Genomic DNA, 14,329 nt, shown 5'->3' on the forward strand with positions numbered 1-14,329 from the left:
CCTGTATTTCACTTATGCTGATCAGAAATAAATGCCCATATGGTCCGACATAGTGGGCTACAACCTACAAGTTTATCCCTGCCAACTGAGGTCCTCAATATCATGGCTGTGTGTTTTTTAGAATTGTCGCACACCATGCACTCTTTGTTCATGATCAGGGGCTCGTTCTCCTTCATAACTTTGGAATAAATATATCGTTTGAAACCATGTACCGGCAGTTCTACATATTTTTTTTCGTAACAAAAAACCCATACGGCGCGAACTTAGAATAATTTATGTGGGCCAGCAATTTTTTAATTATTTACAAAGTTACTCTCCTACAAACCTCATATTTATCGTTATCAAACTTATTAAATGAAAAAAAAAATTCGTAATGGTAGCATTTATCAATGATGTTTCAAGTTGCGATTTTAGTCGAGCAGACGAAACAAAAATCCATTGCTTTCAAGGATCTGAATAACAATTAGACAATCAGCTAGAGCTGGTAATAATTTTATTTGATGAACATCAGCATAAAATTTTACATATAGAACAAGCTGTCACTTCAATGTGAACACGTAAGGGTGCTCACCGAAAAAATGTTATTTACTTTAGGAGTGGAAAATTAGGCATTCTCAAATAAAAACCAAGAAATAAATTATATTGTATCAAAATTGATAGTGCTGAAAATAGAACCGGAGAGCGCCAGTTGCGGTGCCGGGACCTAGTCTTCTGCCTGTCTTTTTATAGACGCACTGAGTGCTGGAACAGTTATTTTGCTGCTAGTCAAACCGCAGGTTTCTATGGTCACAACTCACAAGCCTCCAGTCAGTCGTCGGATGTTGTGAGTGAAGGTCGGTAGCTCAAGCGGATGCTGCCTCTTGTGGGAAGATTCCCAAATGTATTTTTACATTTCAAAACTGACAAATGTACATATTATTAATAAAAAAATATATATTAGAACATACCATTTCACTCTCACTTCGTATTCACCAACACGTAAAGTTATTCTTCAACAATTTTTAACGGTGCTACATGATGAGTTAGCCTAGATTATTTTTGTGTATAAAACTCTTACTCATTCTTTGTGTCTGGTAAAGTACCTATTTGTTTATTTTTCATTGTAATTTTGAATGTGTTGTATAACGCGAACTGTAAAATAGTGTGTGTCTTCAGAGTTCAGACTATTCGACGTATTCAATCGAACTTGCGTTTGCGTCGCATAGCAATGATAGCATAACCTCGTTTTTGTAATCCATCTACGAATGCCATTTCCAATGCCTTTTGTGAGTATATATTCTAGTATTGTTCTTCATACAAGTCCTCATAAACCTGTCAAAAACGATGTTATCCTTTTTCAGAACTAAATAGAAACATTGCAGTGTCGTACGTGAAACCTAGTTTGGTAGAAATTTCGGATACTTTTTAAATTTTGATTAAACGTTTTGCTATATTTTTGCATTCATTCTTTAAATCTATATCTGAGGTTTATATTAAAATAGTTACGGAGATAGTCGTGCAGCACCGTAATATACTCAAATTTTCCAAATTTTATTCATTTATTATGACCCTGTAAGCCTGTATAAGAGGTACCTACCTACCGCACTAACCGCAGTAATCTCAAAAACGTTAGGATCAGGATGTGTAGTCCATAACAATTCAATAATTTTTGGAACAATCCACTATTGTGATAGATTGATTATCAGACTCTTTATGGTCACTATCAATATGTGACTCTCAGAGTTGCTAGGAGAAATGTCTGGCATAGTCAGACAGATAACTGACAGTGTTTGATAAACTGATTATCATCGAGATAATTTAGTCCTACTATACGAGGCAGCTGGGATCGGGTTCTGTGCTGTACGTCCATACTAACGCAGTTCCGTAATTTCGTGTCCGATTGTTTTACCAGGTTTGTCGGTTGTCGAATATTCGTTCATGATCATGTGCATAGTCATCCTTCCTATTTCGCATTAAATATGCAAATTGCAACCGCGTTTCGGCGCCAGACGGTACTGTGTTGCATAAAAAATTAGGGAAGAAGAGATTAAAATTTGAATCATTTACGGTAGCCATTATGGTTCGAATAGCTTACACATTCAAACCTCATGTTCATCTAGACAATACCGGTATTTCTAAAACTTTCGATAGGTCGAATCGTGCATGAGAGTTTGTCAAAGCTGTCTATTACGGAAGGGTTTCATTGCATTTGATAAATGAGAACTGGAACTTGCTTCGAATGTTTTCATCCATACACGCGTTAGTTAGGAGTTAGTGGAAAGGATTTGCTCTGCATACCGTAAGACAGTTGAGATTACGATGTATTGTTGCTTGACCCACTGAGTATTTCAAACAACGAAATGTTTAGAGCTCTAGATAGTAATTTCATTGCATCATACGCAGATTCTCAATGTGAATGAATAGTGAGTGTTACTTATTCCTCAGCACTTCTCCGCCGTATAACTAAAGCAATGATCAATGGATTTAGTAACTTATAGTTTTTCACTCCGTGTGAATGGGGCATGCAGAAATGAACTGGTGCTAAATTTCAAAGGTTGTGATTACAGAGGGATATTTAATTAAATTTGCTTGTATTCGCGAATGAGGATGACATAGCCTAAGAATGATGAGCACTGCGTGCACAATACAATACACATTACGGTAAGTCCCTAAGGCGAATAGAATTTATCCAGGTGTCGTTTGATAATAAAGCTCTGTAGCTAAGTTTGCTCGGCGTCACGCTGAGCAACTTGCCTCTTCACGCACTGCGGGACGGCATGTGTTATTTAACGCTTTGTGGACCGACGGAACCTCTCGGTTCCAGGCCTTTATTCACGAATAGCATTGATGACGACGGTAAATATATCCGTAGGCTAAGGGTTAACAGTTGGTCACGTGCTCTTCTAACTTATGTTAAAGGCTACGGTGGTGCAACACTTCACTCTCGACGAAGCTCGACCAAAGACAGATAATGTCCGTCACATCCGTCCACTGTCTCGAAATTGTTATCATGAACTCATGCGGGACAGATGACAACGTGAGCACTAGACCAACGACAGCACCGCAGCCTAAGCCAATCGTGGTAATTTTGTGCTAAATGCTCCTACATTTTTCGCATCGATTGTAGTTTGTACCGATTTTGTGCCGGGACGTCACGAATTGGTTTGTCAGGTCAGCGAAACATGTTTAATATCGGGGTCATGCTCACATGTACAACTAGTGACTAAATCGGCTCGGACCACTAGAGTGATAGTGCAGGCGTCACATGCGGTGTTGCATGTGGCTTAAACATTGAAGATTTATTTTTGAAAGCATCATTTGATTCATTGAAGCGCTTCTCCTAAGCAGTATATACTGCAATTTATTTGCCTCTATGGCCTATTCTATTACGTGTTTAAGATACGAAGAGAAAAGTCCCGAGGTTACCTTTCTGAACCTAATTTTAGAACTCGAATCCTCACCGCATGTCATACCAGTGCCGTGGTAAATCATTGCTCTTAGTATGACCTCTTCAGTCTCCAGTCACGTTTCAGTGGTGAACAATTTGAGCACCACTTTTTCAGTGGTGAGCACAGGTGTGTCCTTTCCGCAACACCTGTTGGTTCAAATTAGTTCATAAAGTTAGTTACGCTGGTAACTTCGGCTTAGCTACAGGATCGGCACGTCCCCGCAGGTGCTGCGTTGCCTCCACTCAAAGGAATGAGTGATAATTTGTCCAAATAGTCGGTGTACTTGTTGCTAAATCGTAAATCGTGGGAATCTTAGCACCCCAGTTTAGCACAGCAACAGGGTGCATTAGTTCTACGTGCAGAAAGCGTCAGTATTTGGACAGTATGACATTTTAATTTTTACGAGTGCTGAGCACTGCTACCGCCTCCACGTGCGGTGGAGCTCAAGTGAATTCAAAGTCGCCTGGAGGCTGGAGCACAACTGAATTGTTAGAAACAGTATTCGGTAGTACAGTGTTCGATAGTACAGTGTTCGATAGTACAGTGTTCGATAGTACAGTGTTCGATAGTACAGTAGTACAGTGTTCGATGGTACAGTGTTCGATAGTACAGTGTTCGATAGTACAGTGTTCGATAGTACAGTATTCGGTAGTACAGTACTATTCGATAGTACAGCATTTATAAGCAGTGTTCGATAGTACAGTATTCCATAGTGCAGTATTCGATACTACAGTATTCAGAAGCAGTATCCGATAGTAAAGTATTCGATCATATCACGAACTTCATTAATTTGCTCTTCGTGAAAGCGTTTCCGCGGGTTTTTGTTAATGATTCGAGTTCTGGGTCAAATCTCTATATAATTTGATGGATAAGTTATCAATAGATCGGTCAAGATCGGCTAAGCATAGACAACACAATGAGTACCTAATTATGTGATGTCTATGCGTAGCTGTTATAAAAAGTATTCATTGAATGGTTCTATTTACTTTGTGTTAGTTAACATGTATAGCTCGATTGTCGGTAGCGTGCTATAGAAAGTCACCGTTTGGCAGCATTGAATGTAATAAAATATGAATAATGATGCGAATTTCCTGGAATTAAAACATGTATCATCAATCACAAATGTTATTCTATAAACAAACTAGTGACCAGTGTTAAAATAAAACTTAATAATATTTTAACTTTTTTTCCAAAGGGGATGCATCTATGTTATCTTCATAGCGGCAAATACTTCTAAAAGTTACTCGAGAGGCTTTAAAAAGTAAAGATATTAATGCGTTATTGTTTTATGAAATTTTAGTACGATTTAATCGTCGTGTAAATGATGTTAATCGTCGTGTAAATGATGTTCATTTGATTCCTTGAGTCGAGGAGGAATGTGAAGATATGAGTGGTGTTTTGGCTGTGGTTTGTAGCTGATTCCTGAAAATCGATACCGAAGTACTATAAGAAATAAATTAATAAAATTTATAAACTATTTCAAAATAAACCTAAATTCGAGCAAAGGTGAACAACTGAAACTATTCAATATGCTAGAAATTCAGTAATCAAAATAATTTTCATAGAATTGTAAACTGTTGCTAATAATTGTAAACTGTTGCTAATAATTGTAAACTGTTGCTAATAATTGTAAACTGTTGCTAATAATTGTAAACTGTTTCTAATAATTGTAAACTGTTGCTAATAATTGTAAACTGTTGCTTAGTAACCGGGCAACAGTGTTCAACACGTCGGTCACAATTAATGTTCATTCATTTTAATGCAATAAAATAGTCTTCTGTTTTCAATCTATTTAATGCGATTGTCTGTGCCACTCGGTCGCTGTTTCTGGAGTTCAATCGGTGTCGATAGCCTTCAATAATTGTCGATACATTCAATCATCTTCGATATACTGCAATCATTTTCGATATCCTTCTATCATAGTCGATGCTTTTAAATCATTGTCAAAATCTTTGTCTTTGATACATTTATATCTACCGCCGTTTATTTTATTAAACTGTCGTCACTGTAATGCGATCAAGAGTGGTCAGTAGTCACTATAATTCAATATTGGTTACCGTAATTTGTGTTTAGTGAACAATTATATTTTAAATGAAATTCATCTTATGTTAGTGCTAGTGGCTAGTGCAGTATAATCGTTGGTAGCATCACTGTTAGAAAAAACGGTGAAAAAACGGTCCCACCGGCATCCTAGTGGCCGGTCGCCCCGTGAAAATAAACTGTTTCGCCGTTTGTATCAGATGTTTTACGGATTTCTGGTGTTAAATTGGAATAAAAACGGTGAAACGGTGTTTCTTTTCACGTGCTGACCGGCCACTGAAACGCCGGTAATACCGTTAACGGTCATTTTTCTAACAGTGCACGATTCAATTATTGTTACTGCATTTGTTTTATTGCTCATAGAATTAAATTTTCTTACCTAAAAGCTGCATCAGCACACAACGTGTCGCCGACTCAGTTATGCCTACTATAAAGTGTTGCGAAAGTTTTCACAGAATTATTACGTGTATAATATACTAACGGCTAGTCTACATTCTACGGGTACCGTGAGATATACCGTAACTGACTGAGTTGGGTTTGGCTACTAAAGAATAAAATAACCTAGAAAATATAATTTCGACAGAAGGGGGTACGTTCGTAAGCGGTAGATAATTGGAGAAATTGGGTAAATTTCAGATCAAACTCATCAGAGCACGACATGATCAGGTTTACCAACGATCGACTGAGGAGGAGCATGGCTTATGGAAGTTATCTCGAAGGCTTGCATTGACTAGAATCTTAAAATTGTACTTGCGCAACTCGAGCTCCCCTAAATTCAGAAGCTGTATACATTACTGGGCTAGGAACCTTGCATGTCAGCGCCTGACCAGAATTTCATGCGAAGAATCAATTCAAGTACTCTTGTGTAGTGCTTTTATTAATGCCGCCTTGCACGAGATGCCATTTATCATTTATTGAAAAATTCTTGATCGTCTACTTATTTACATAGGCTGAATCAGTTGTGTTTATTAACCTGGTTTAATATACCTTATAAATAAATGTTTGGCATCACGTAATAATTTCGAACGAAGTTCTCTACAGTTCTATTCAGGTAAAAACACACCTTCGGGCTTCAACCAAATAAATTTCTAGCTTTCATTTTATTTTTAGCTGCCGGCTTGTCTAATTCCACTTGTAGCTAGTTGCCGGTGGAGCTCCCAACAGATTTTTCTAACTATAGGTAACTGATTCGTCAGTGTAAAAAATATCAGGACTTGCAGCAGGTTCAAGATTGGTGAAATAAAAAGTTTCAGAAAAAGGCGAGTGCTGAGAGTCCAAAAATTGTAAACTATGCCAGGTCGAAATTTCAGAAACGTAAAGTAAACACGCGAGCAAGCAAACGAGCGTACATGCCCCCAAAACGACTCTCTGGACCTTGTTGTTACTTGAGGCTAGTGTTATTTGAGATAACATTTGAAGAATGCAGACGTATCAATATGATGCTGCGATGACAGGAGTAACCTTTCATACGACCTGATCACTCGAAATATCAATAAACAGTGATTTGCGCAAACGACATCCCTCCTTTGCTGTTACGGGATCCTGTTAAATTTACGTACTCAGTCAGATAAATACAAGCGTGGTGAGCTCCATAGAAAAACGAGAATATTTGTGTAGATATTAGACTAAAATATACATGTAAAAATTTAATATTCAGTTATCACGTTTTTTGTTCGGAATAACATTTATGATGATTAATTTGTTCGTAGACAACGTGTGTTATGCAACTTATGCTTTACTATATATCAGCCATCTCCTTACTTTCATTGTGCCGTCCACTATATAGCTCCTTTACACCGTTTACAACACAATCACACAACGCTTGCCTGATCCAATTTCTATAGATAATTACTTCATTGTCCCTACACAAATGAACGATGTTCTATTGAGTTCCACTGACCTATAATGTAACTCTTCCACTCAGGTAAAGCTGCTCGAACGATTTAGGGACCGCAATTGTGCTGCGTATAACGGTTCAATTCCGCCTCGTCATCTTCGTGCAGGTTCTCATCTGTACAGTATTTTCTCGATATTCTTATTCATAGCGATTTATGATAATCTAACATTGATCAAAAGCATACAGGAGATCACATGAGATTACATAGCTATCCACTTGATTCAATCTACAAATTCTGTCTGATGTGAACTAATTCATTACCAACATTTTTTTTTTTCACCTATTAGTTGTCGTATGCCTTTCAATTCTACTGTCTTCGAACTAAGGACACGACATGATTTATCTTATCGAGACACGATATGACTTATCTTATCGTATATTACAATTTTATTGTAGCTTACGAGTAGCTCGTGGTGGTGTGGGTGCCGGCACTTTGTCGGGAACGTGAAGTTACAAGAAACTGTCCTGTTAGTTTGAGTTAATTATTGTGTTGTTTTACTTTATTTGCCTTAGTTTATGCATTATTGTTGTGCGCTACTAAATTTTAACAGTAACAAGGTCTGTTTTAGTTTAAGTATCATCATGACTGAATAAATGTCCTTGTCTTAAAATGAGATGGATCATGCCTATAAGCGGACAGCCTTTGTCATCAAGACACTGCATTTTCTTCTGGGGCCTATTAATGCTTCTCGGTCTACTACACTCTTAAGACCGACAGAGTACGCGTTGTCACGCATCGGTTACTTGATTTCTGTGACGCCTTATGCGGCTGCATAACGTATGTGACGATCTCATTGAACTTATCTTTTTTAACAGTTTTATAGGTAGAAAAATTATGCAGAAACACATACTTTCCTATCACAGGGACTCCAGGCAAATTCATGCGGAAAGTGATCGATTTTAGTCACTCGATTGGGGTAGAAGCCTCGAGTGACGCAGTTTTGAAAATAGTCTTCCATATATTCCTCTTAAGCTCGGTATCGATGGCGTAGACGCGATATATATGACTGCTAAATATGTTTATTTCAATCTTCGAAACATTTTCTAACAGTCATTTGTATGCTCCGCTTATAATAGGTACGTCAGTTAATGTACAACGATGGACAATTGTCAACTAGCGTGGATATCTATAGACGAATTTGTCGTTCTCGATGGAAGGAAGTTACTTCTTCGCCATCGAAGGGAGTGGATTGTCGTTATATGGACGCCTGACTTGTATATGATCACGATTTTACCTCAGTCGAATGATAATCGCGACGTTAGCGATTGCGGTACCGGTAATGCCTCAAATGGAGGCGGAAACGTTTTTTTTATAATTACATATTACATTTTTTATAGCAATGATTTTTCCTTATAAAAGATGCATATTTTATTGAGCTGCACCTCAAACTAAAAGGGATGGAATTGCCTCTCTATTTAAAAAGTGATTGAGATTTTTACGAATAAATTTTTATGCGAGACAATGCGAGTGTGTGATCATTCTTGCAACACATATTTGACTAAATCCTAGTGTTTATTTCCGACATGTCGGGGAAACAAAAAATAGTCACAAATTTTTCGACCATTTGAAGTTAAAATCCATAATTTTCTCTGAATTTTGAATCATTTTATTTGCTGATGTTCATTTTGACTTCTCAGAGCAATGGTGTCAGGATGAACAGAAGCCGATGCTTGAACTAAAGCTCGTCAGTTCAGTGCTTCATTTAGTATCAACACAAGTGGGCAGATTCAATGAGCCCACTTGCGGTAATCGGTCGCTTCAGACGAGGATGTCCTCGAAGAGAACTCGTCATCTTCGTCGTTGTGCAGGTGAGAAGTATATCTTGGTGCGCGACGGTGATGCTACAAGCAAATTCATACTTTTAATAAGTATTTGTTGACCAAGTTAGTGTAGTTACAATTACAAAGCCGCATTATCTTTCATCTACTTTGAAAAGACGTATCTTCGTTTAAAGTTGATCGGATTTATTTTGTTGTCCAAAATTTCATTCCTGTCGATGTGTCCAGTTAAGGTGGATGTTTCAGGATATCTTTCTCAATTAGGGTGAATCAATGAAATAATTGTAACTTATGTTCTATAGTTCTCTGAACTCATCATGTTCCTGAAAGTATACTAAAAGCCTTTTAAATGTGAGACTTTGTATTTTTAATGATCGAACTATTTTATTCAATGGCCTCTTGTTGTAATAATCATAAATGAGTGATCTACTTTTTTAATTCAACTGAAAATATTTATTGTATTGTGTTATCTGTTGATGTGTTTGTAATGAAAACCTCTTCCTGATTAATGGTTTTACTTTAATTAATAGAGCTTTGGATCGCTAGGTTATCAGAAAAAATTTTATTCTCTCCAAAGTACCTTGCCATATGATAACTGATGCATATATGGATATACTGTACGAAATTTTAATGCGGTTCAATTTGATAAAATTGATTGCTCAACACAGTTTTATATATTCGTATATTTAGCATTTATTTAAATCCTCATTATGTATCAATCAGTTTATGAAATTTATTGAAAGGTGCCTCCATCAAATTAAGTAAAGTTTCTTGATGTTCAGAAAAACAACTTAATATAAACATCACTATCATTAATATTCATCATTTGAATAGTACGACATCGTTACATGGTCACCGAGGTACTCAGATATTTTTGATTATGGGAACTTTAAGCGTTCATCGGAAGCAAAAGTCTTTCTGCAAGGTTTCGATTCATTTTTGTTGTACAAGAACTTTTCAAGTGATCAACGATTCTGTCTCCTCATTCAAAACTTGAACAGTTCACGGCTAATGGCTTGTAATTTTGCACGATGAAAGTTTGAATTATATTCTTGTTCCATATTGCTTCCCTTTCCAATAAATTGCATGACAGTTCTAAAAGTTTAAATGCGTTCTTGCATAAATCCACAATTATGTCTAAATCTATATTGAGTTGATCAGAATTCTTACCTCGGTTGTTTCTGTTCTATACACTATAAAGAAAAATCAGTCATCATATATTGACGACGAAATAAGAAATAATAAATGGACTAAGGGCTAATAGTATATGGCCTTTGCGTAAACCACAAAAGTTTGACATCCCAATTGCTGACGATTGCTCAATCTTGCAAACTTTAGAAACACAAACTTTCAACTTCAATCTCTGACTTAATTCCTCTGACCAAGAAAGAGTACATGTTTCACTATTTTCTGCATTTGCATCATCTTACTTACCCAATTTAAAGAGCATGCAATTTATCACAAAGCAGGTACTGCCCGAATTTTTTTTCTGCTTCCATTCCCGACATCTTTATTGTATTCGTTCTCTTCAGTTCTTTCTATTCAATGTATTTTCCTCATGCTGATCCTAATGCATTGTCCTCTCGCTATGTGTACACTCCAGTCACCTTAACAGAAGTCACGGTGACATTCAAGCAACGAAGTAATCTTCTTCGGTTCAAATCATGCTTGAAGCATCGTTTATTACCATGTTAATGGGCTGATTAATCCCGGAAATCTTTTCATTTGCATTCTGCCTTGCACTTGATCAATACGCTTTTTTTATTGTCTGACTTATGTTTGGACAATTGGCTATTTGCTATGCTATGCGTCTTGACAATGTCTCGCATTTCTAAATTGCATTCCGCTACAAAAGCAACGGTATATCTGAGCAGACAATCATTCTACCGCTTCCTTTGATTTTCTCGTTTTCTATTTTCTGTTGATTGGAGAAAACCGAAATATATGACAAGATGAAAGCTTAATCTTCGGATAATTACAGAAGAGGGTGTAATTTATCCGTCGTATGTAAATTTATCCGGTTTAGATTAATGGCGATGTTTCCGTTTCCGCATTTTGATTTTCATGCGGATTGTTAATTGTGAAATGCAACAATAAAAGTAAAATTAGTTGCATTACCATTAAATAGTACCAACAAATATATACCTAGGTCGTGAAACGTACGTAAGACGTACAAGCTACTTTTAGATGACTGCTAACATTTCTAATCATAAATTAATAATATACAGCATGAGTCAGTGCATTTCAGCTGTAATAAGTCGGGTTAATTAATTAATTAATTAAAACTGAAAATTTAAATTAGTTGAAGTCTAGTCCAAAACGTCGAATGAAGTCTTTTTTCACTGAATGACTGACGCATAAAATTGTTATTGGTGTAAATAAAATATATTTCATGTTTCTCACAATATTGTAGTTAGGCAATCGGCCTGATTTAGAAAAATAACCTGTTAATACAAACTGACATCAGGACGCAATAAGTAATTCAATATTGTAAAATAAAATTATCAAACAATGAATGAAAATTTGATATCAGAATATATATATTAATGTTGATTCATCTTGAGCACCCTGTAAATATAAGCCTATTCGCATTAAACTTGGTGATTCCTGCATGAAAAATGTTATGAAATCAAGTACCGTACAACTCGTGTTTCAACTTGTTACCACGAATTTTTTTTTGTGATCAAATTATTAATCTGAGTGTCATTTTTTAGGATCACAAAAATTGATATGATTTTTTACTACGGTACCGTACGTACTACGTCCAGTCAGAATTCGTTACCCAGATTACCGGTCCAAAAAATTTTATCGAAATTTTGTTCTCTGTTGTCTGAATTCTTATGTCAATCATGCCACTATTCTAGGTGTTGCTGGGGCTGTTGTTCTTTCATCTCTACGGCGAGCATTACCTGCCTGAAGTTATCGAAAAATTACAACGTAATTCTCCATTAGTAGCTTTCGACGCCTCAAGAGTTGACCAACTTGACCATGATTCAAATGAGAAAGAATATGATCACAAATCATCCACATATAAAACAGCTTCAGAAGGTGACACTGGTTCACACAAGCTGGATTTGATGTCAACTTTAACTCTCGTTGATGTAACCAGCAAAAACAACTTGCCAGCACGGCACATGGCTGACGAGGATAAACTTGCAAATAAGAACAGGGAGCCGAGCGCAGCGCCAGCGTCCGTATCAGAAAACACTACCGACTTCCATCTAGAAAATAGAAGCAAAATGATATTCAACAATGAACAAACCTACACTTTGAAAGACGATAACAACCAGTACTTCGTTACGATGTCTCCCAAACTGATATGCTATGGTGAAGGAACAGATCTGGAAAAAATGAAAACGATAGTTAACGCCAGCTCTTGTTTATGCAAGCAAAGATATTACGGCGCTGATTGTGGTCTTCCAGATGCCATTTGGAACAGCCCTTACGGCCAAACAAACAACCATGACAACCTTAAAAGAAGACAGGTACCGAGGAGGGTCATTAACGGGCTGCCACTTCTCAACGAAGTCGCTTTACTCGAAGCTCGGGTCAACGATCTGGCTGGCGCCGTCGATCTATTTCTGCTAGCTGAGTCGAATTATTCTGCTCACGGGGATCCTAAGAAACTGTACATCAAGCAAAAGTTAGAAGATGGATTTTTGCGGGAATTTCATCACCAAATTTTACATGTTTTTGTAGGTTTCTTTCCCACGCGCGGTAAGACAGACAACTGGTACGCTGATCAATATTTGAGGGTCTACATGGGCAAAATGGGCATCCCTCGGATATCTGGAATCCGCGATGACGATCTTTTCATCTTGAACGACGCTGACGAAATGCCCTCAAGAGAAGTGGTGATGTTCCTCAAGCTCTACGACGGATACACAGAGCCCGTGGCCCTGGCCTTAAGATGGTCCATTTACGGTTTCTTCTTCAAAAACTTGGCTGCTGAAAATGCCGTAACGCGGCTTTTGAATAACAGGAAAGAACTCACCACCACTGTCAGCGCCGTGGCCACGATGGGACTCGTTACGAAGGTGCTTGAAAATGATCCATTTATGATTCGCGGCAGATTAACGAACGCAAAATCTGAGCTTCTTGCTGCGTATAACAGGCAGTATCCAGGGCTGGTGAATTTGTGGACGGCTGGAGGAGTGGACCATTACTGCGGCTGGCACTGCTCTTGGTGCTTCAGGTTAGCTAAACAGCATAAACTAATGTCGCCAATCGTTGGATTCACGGCTTTAATTCTTACATCTCTAGGGTGTCCCTGAATTATAACGGTCGAGATGTTTTAATTGTCGACTTTAAGGATTTCATTGATTTTTATTACTTATATTAATTATTGAAATTATTTAAATTATTTACTGAAAAATAAATTTTTGTTATTTAGTCTTGAAGAAAGCTTGTCGTTTATGGCTTCCCTTTAAAGTTATTCACATGTAAAGTTTTTTCGATTTTTAATATTTTACTGTGCATTTTGAACATTTCGTTCATTTACAGCCCCGAGGGGATAGTGCTAAAGCTGGACTCGGCCCAGGCTGGTGACAAGCCTCGGTGGGGGGACTACCCCGAGAAACATGACCTCGCCTACCTTGCCGACCTCATCAAATATGGCGGGTGCGTGAACTGTGAGATATTTGTTGAAATTACCATCCAGTTCTTAGTCTGTAAATTTTGATCTAAAAGCTGTTTAGTAATTAACAATTTTATGGGTACCTTAGTTTATGTCAGCCGAAGAATAATAATTATAGTGATATTGAAATTCATTCCCAGATGGTTCGACGGGTCGCACAACACGAAGTTGGTTCCACCTGATGAAGTTTTTTACGCTCCACCTTTTCTACTTAAGCATGCCACGCGTTTCCAGTCCATCCTGATCCATCCTGCGCAGAGGGAAACATTCCCCAATTCCTCCGCCTTTATTGACGATCTCTTGACGAGACAGTAGCTGAAGTGAGAATTAGACAACCACTTCGCTGTGATTAGTTCAACTCTGTGATCTGTAGCTTAAGAGAAACAAAAGACGAACAGTTAGTCTCGTCTTTATGTCATGGGTTGACTAGCAGGTGAACCCAGGGCCGTTCGATATGTTCCATGAGCTGTTGAAGGGTCGTTTGATATATGCCATGAGCTGTTGAAGTATCGTTTGATATTTTTCATGAGCTGTTGAAGTATCGTTTGA

At 37.6% G+C, this 14,329-nt stretch overlaps 1 protein-coding gene across 5 annotated transcripts; it reads left to right on the plus strand.

Moving 5' to 3' along the window:
* Positions 1 to 801: 801 nt before the first annotated feature.
* Positions 802 to 14,329, plus strand: LOC108675622 (beta-1,4-mannosyl-glycoprotein 4-beta-N-acetylglucosaminyltransferase). Of its 5 annotated transcripts, none has more exons than XM_047885085.1 (5): positions 802 to 823; positions 9,004 to 9,174; positions 12,009 to 13,339; positions 13,648 to 13,764; positions 13,921 to 14,329. In XM_047885085.1, the coding sequence occupies exons 2-5, from the start codon at positions 9,097 to 9,099 to the stop codon at positions 14,093 to 14,095; spliced, it is 1,701 nt and encodes a 566-aa protein (XP_047741041.1). In that variant the 5' UTR covers positions 802 to 823; positions 9,004 to 9,096; the 3' UTR covers positions 14,096 to 14,329. The 5 variants fall into 5 exon arrangements, with proteins under 5 accessions (XP_047741041.1, XP_018019138.1, XP_047741039.1 ...); XM_018163649.1 differs by having other exon boundaries at positions 816 to 833; XM_047885083.1 differs by lacking the exon at positions 802 to 823 and adding an exon at positions 1,235 to 1,265.

This window comes from Hyalella azteca, unplaced genomic scaffold, assembly GCF_000764305.2.
Source record: "Hyalella azteca isolate HAZT.00-mixed unplaced genomic scaffold, Hazt_2.0.2 contig16892, whole genome shotgun sequence".
Classification (NCBI taxonomy): domain Eukaryota; kingdom Metazoa; phylum Arthropoda; class Malacostraca; order Amphipoda; family Hyalellidae; genus Hyalella; species Hyalella azteca.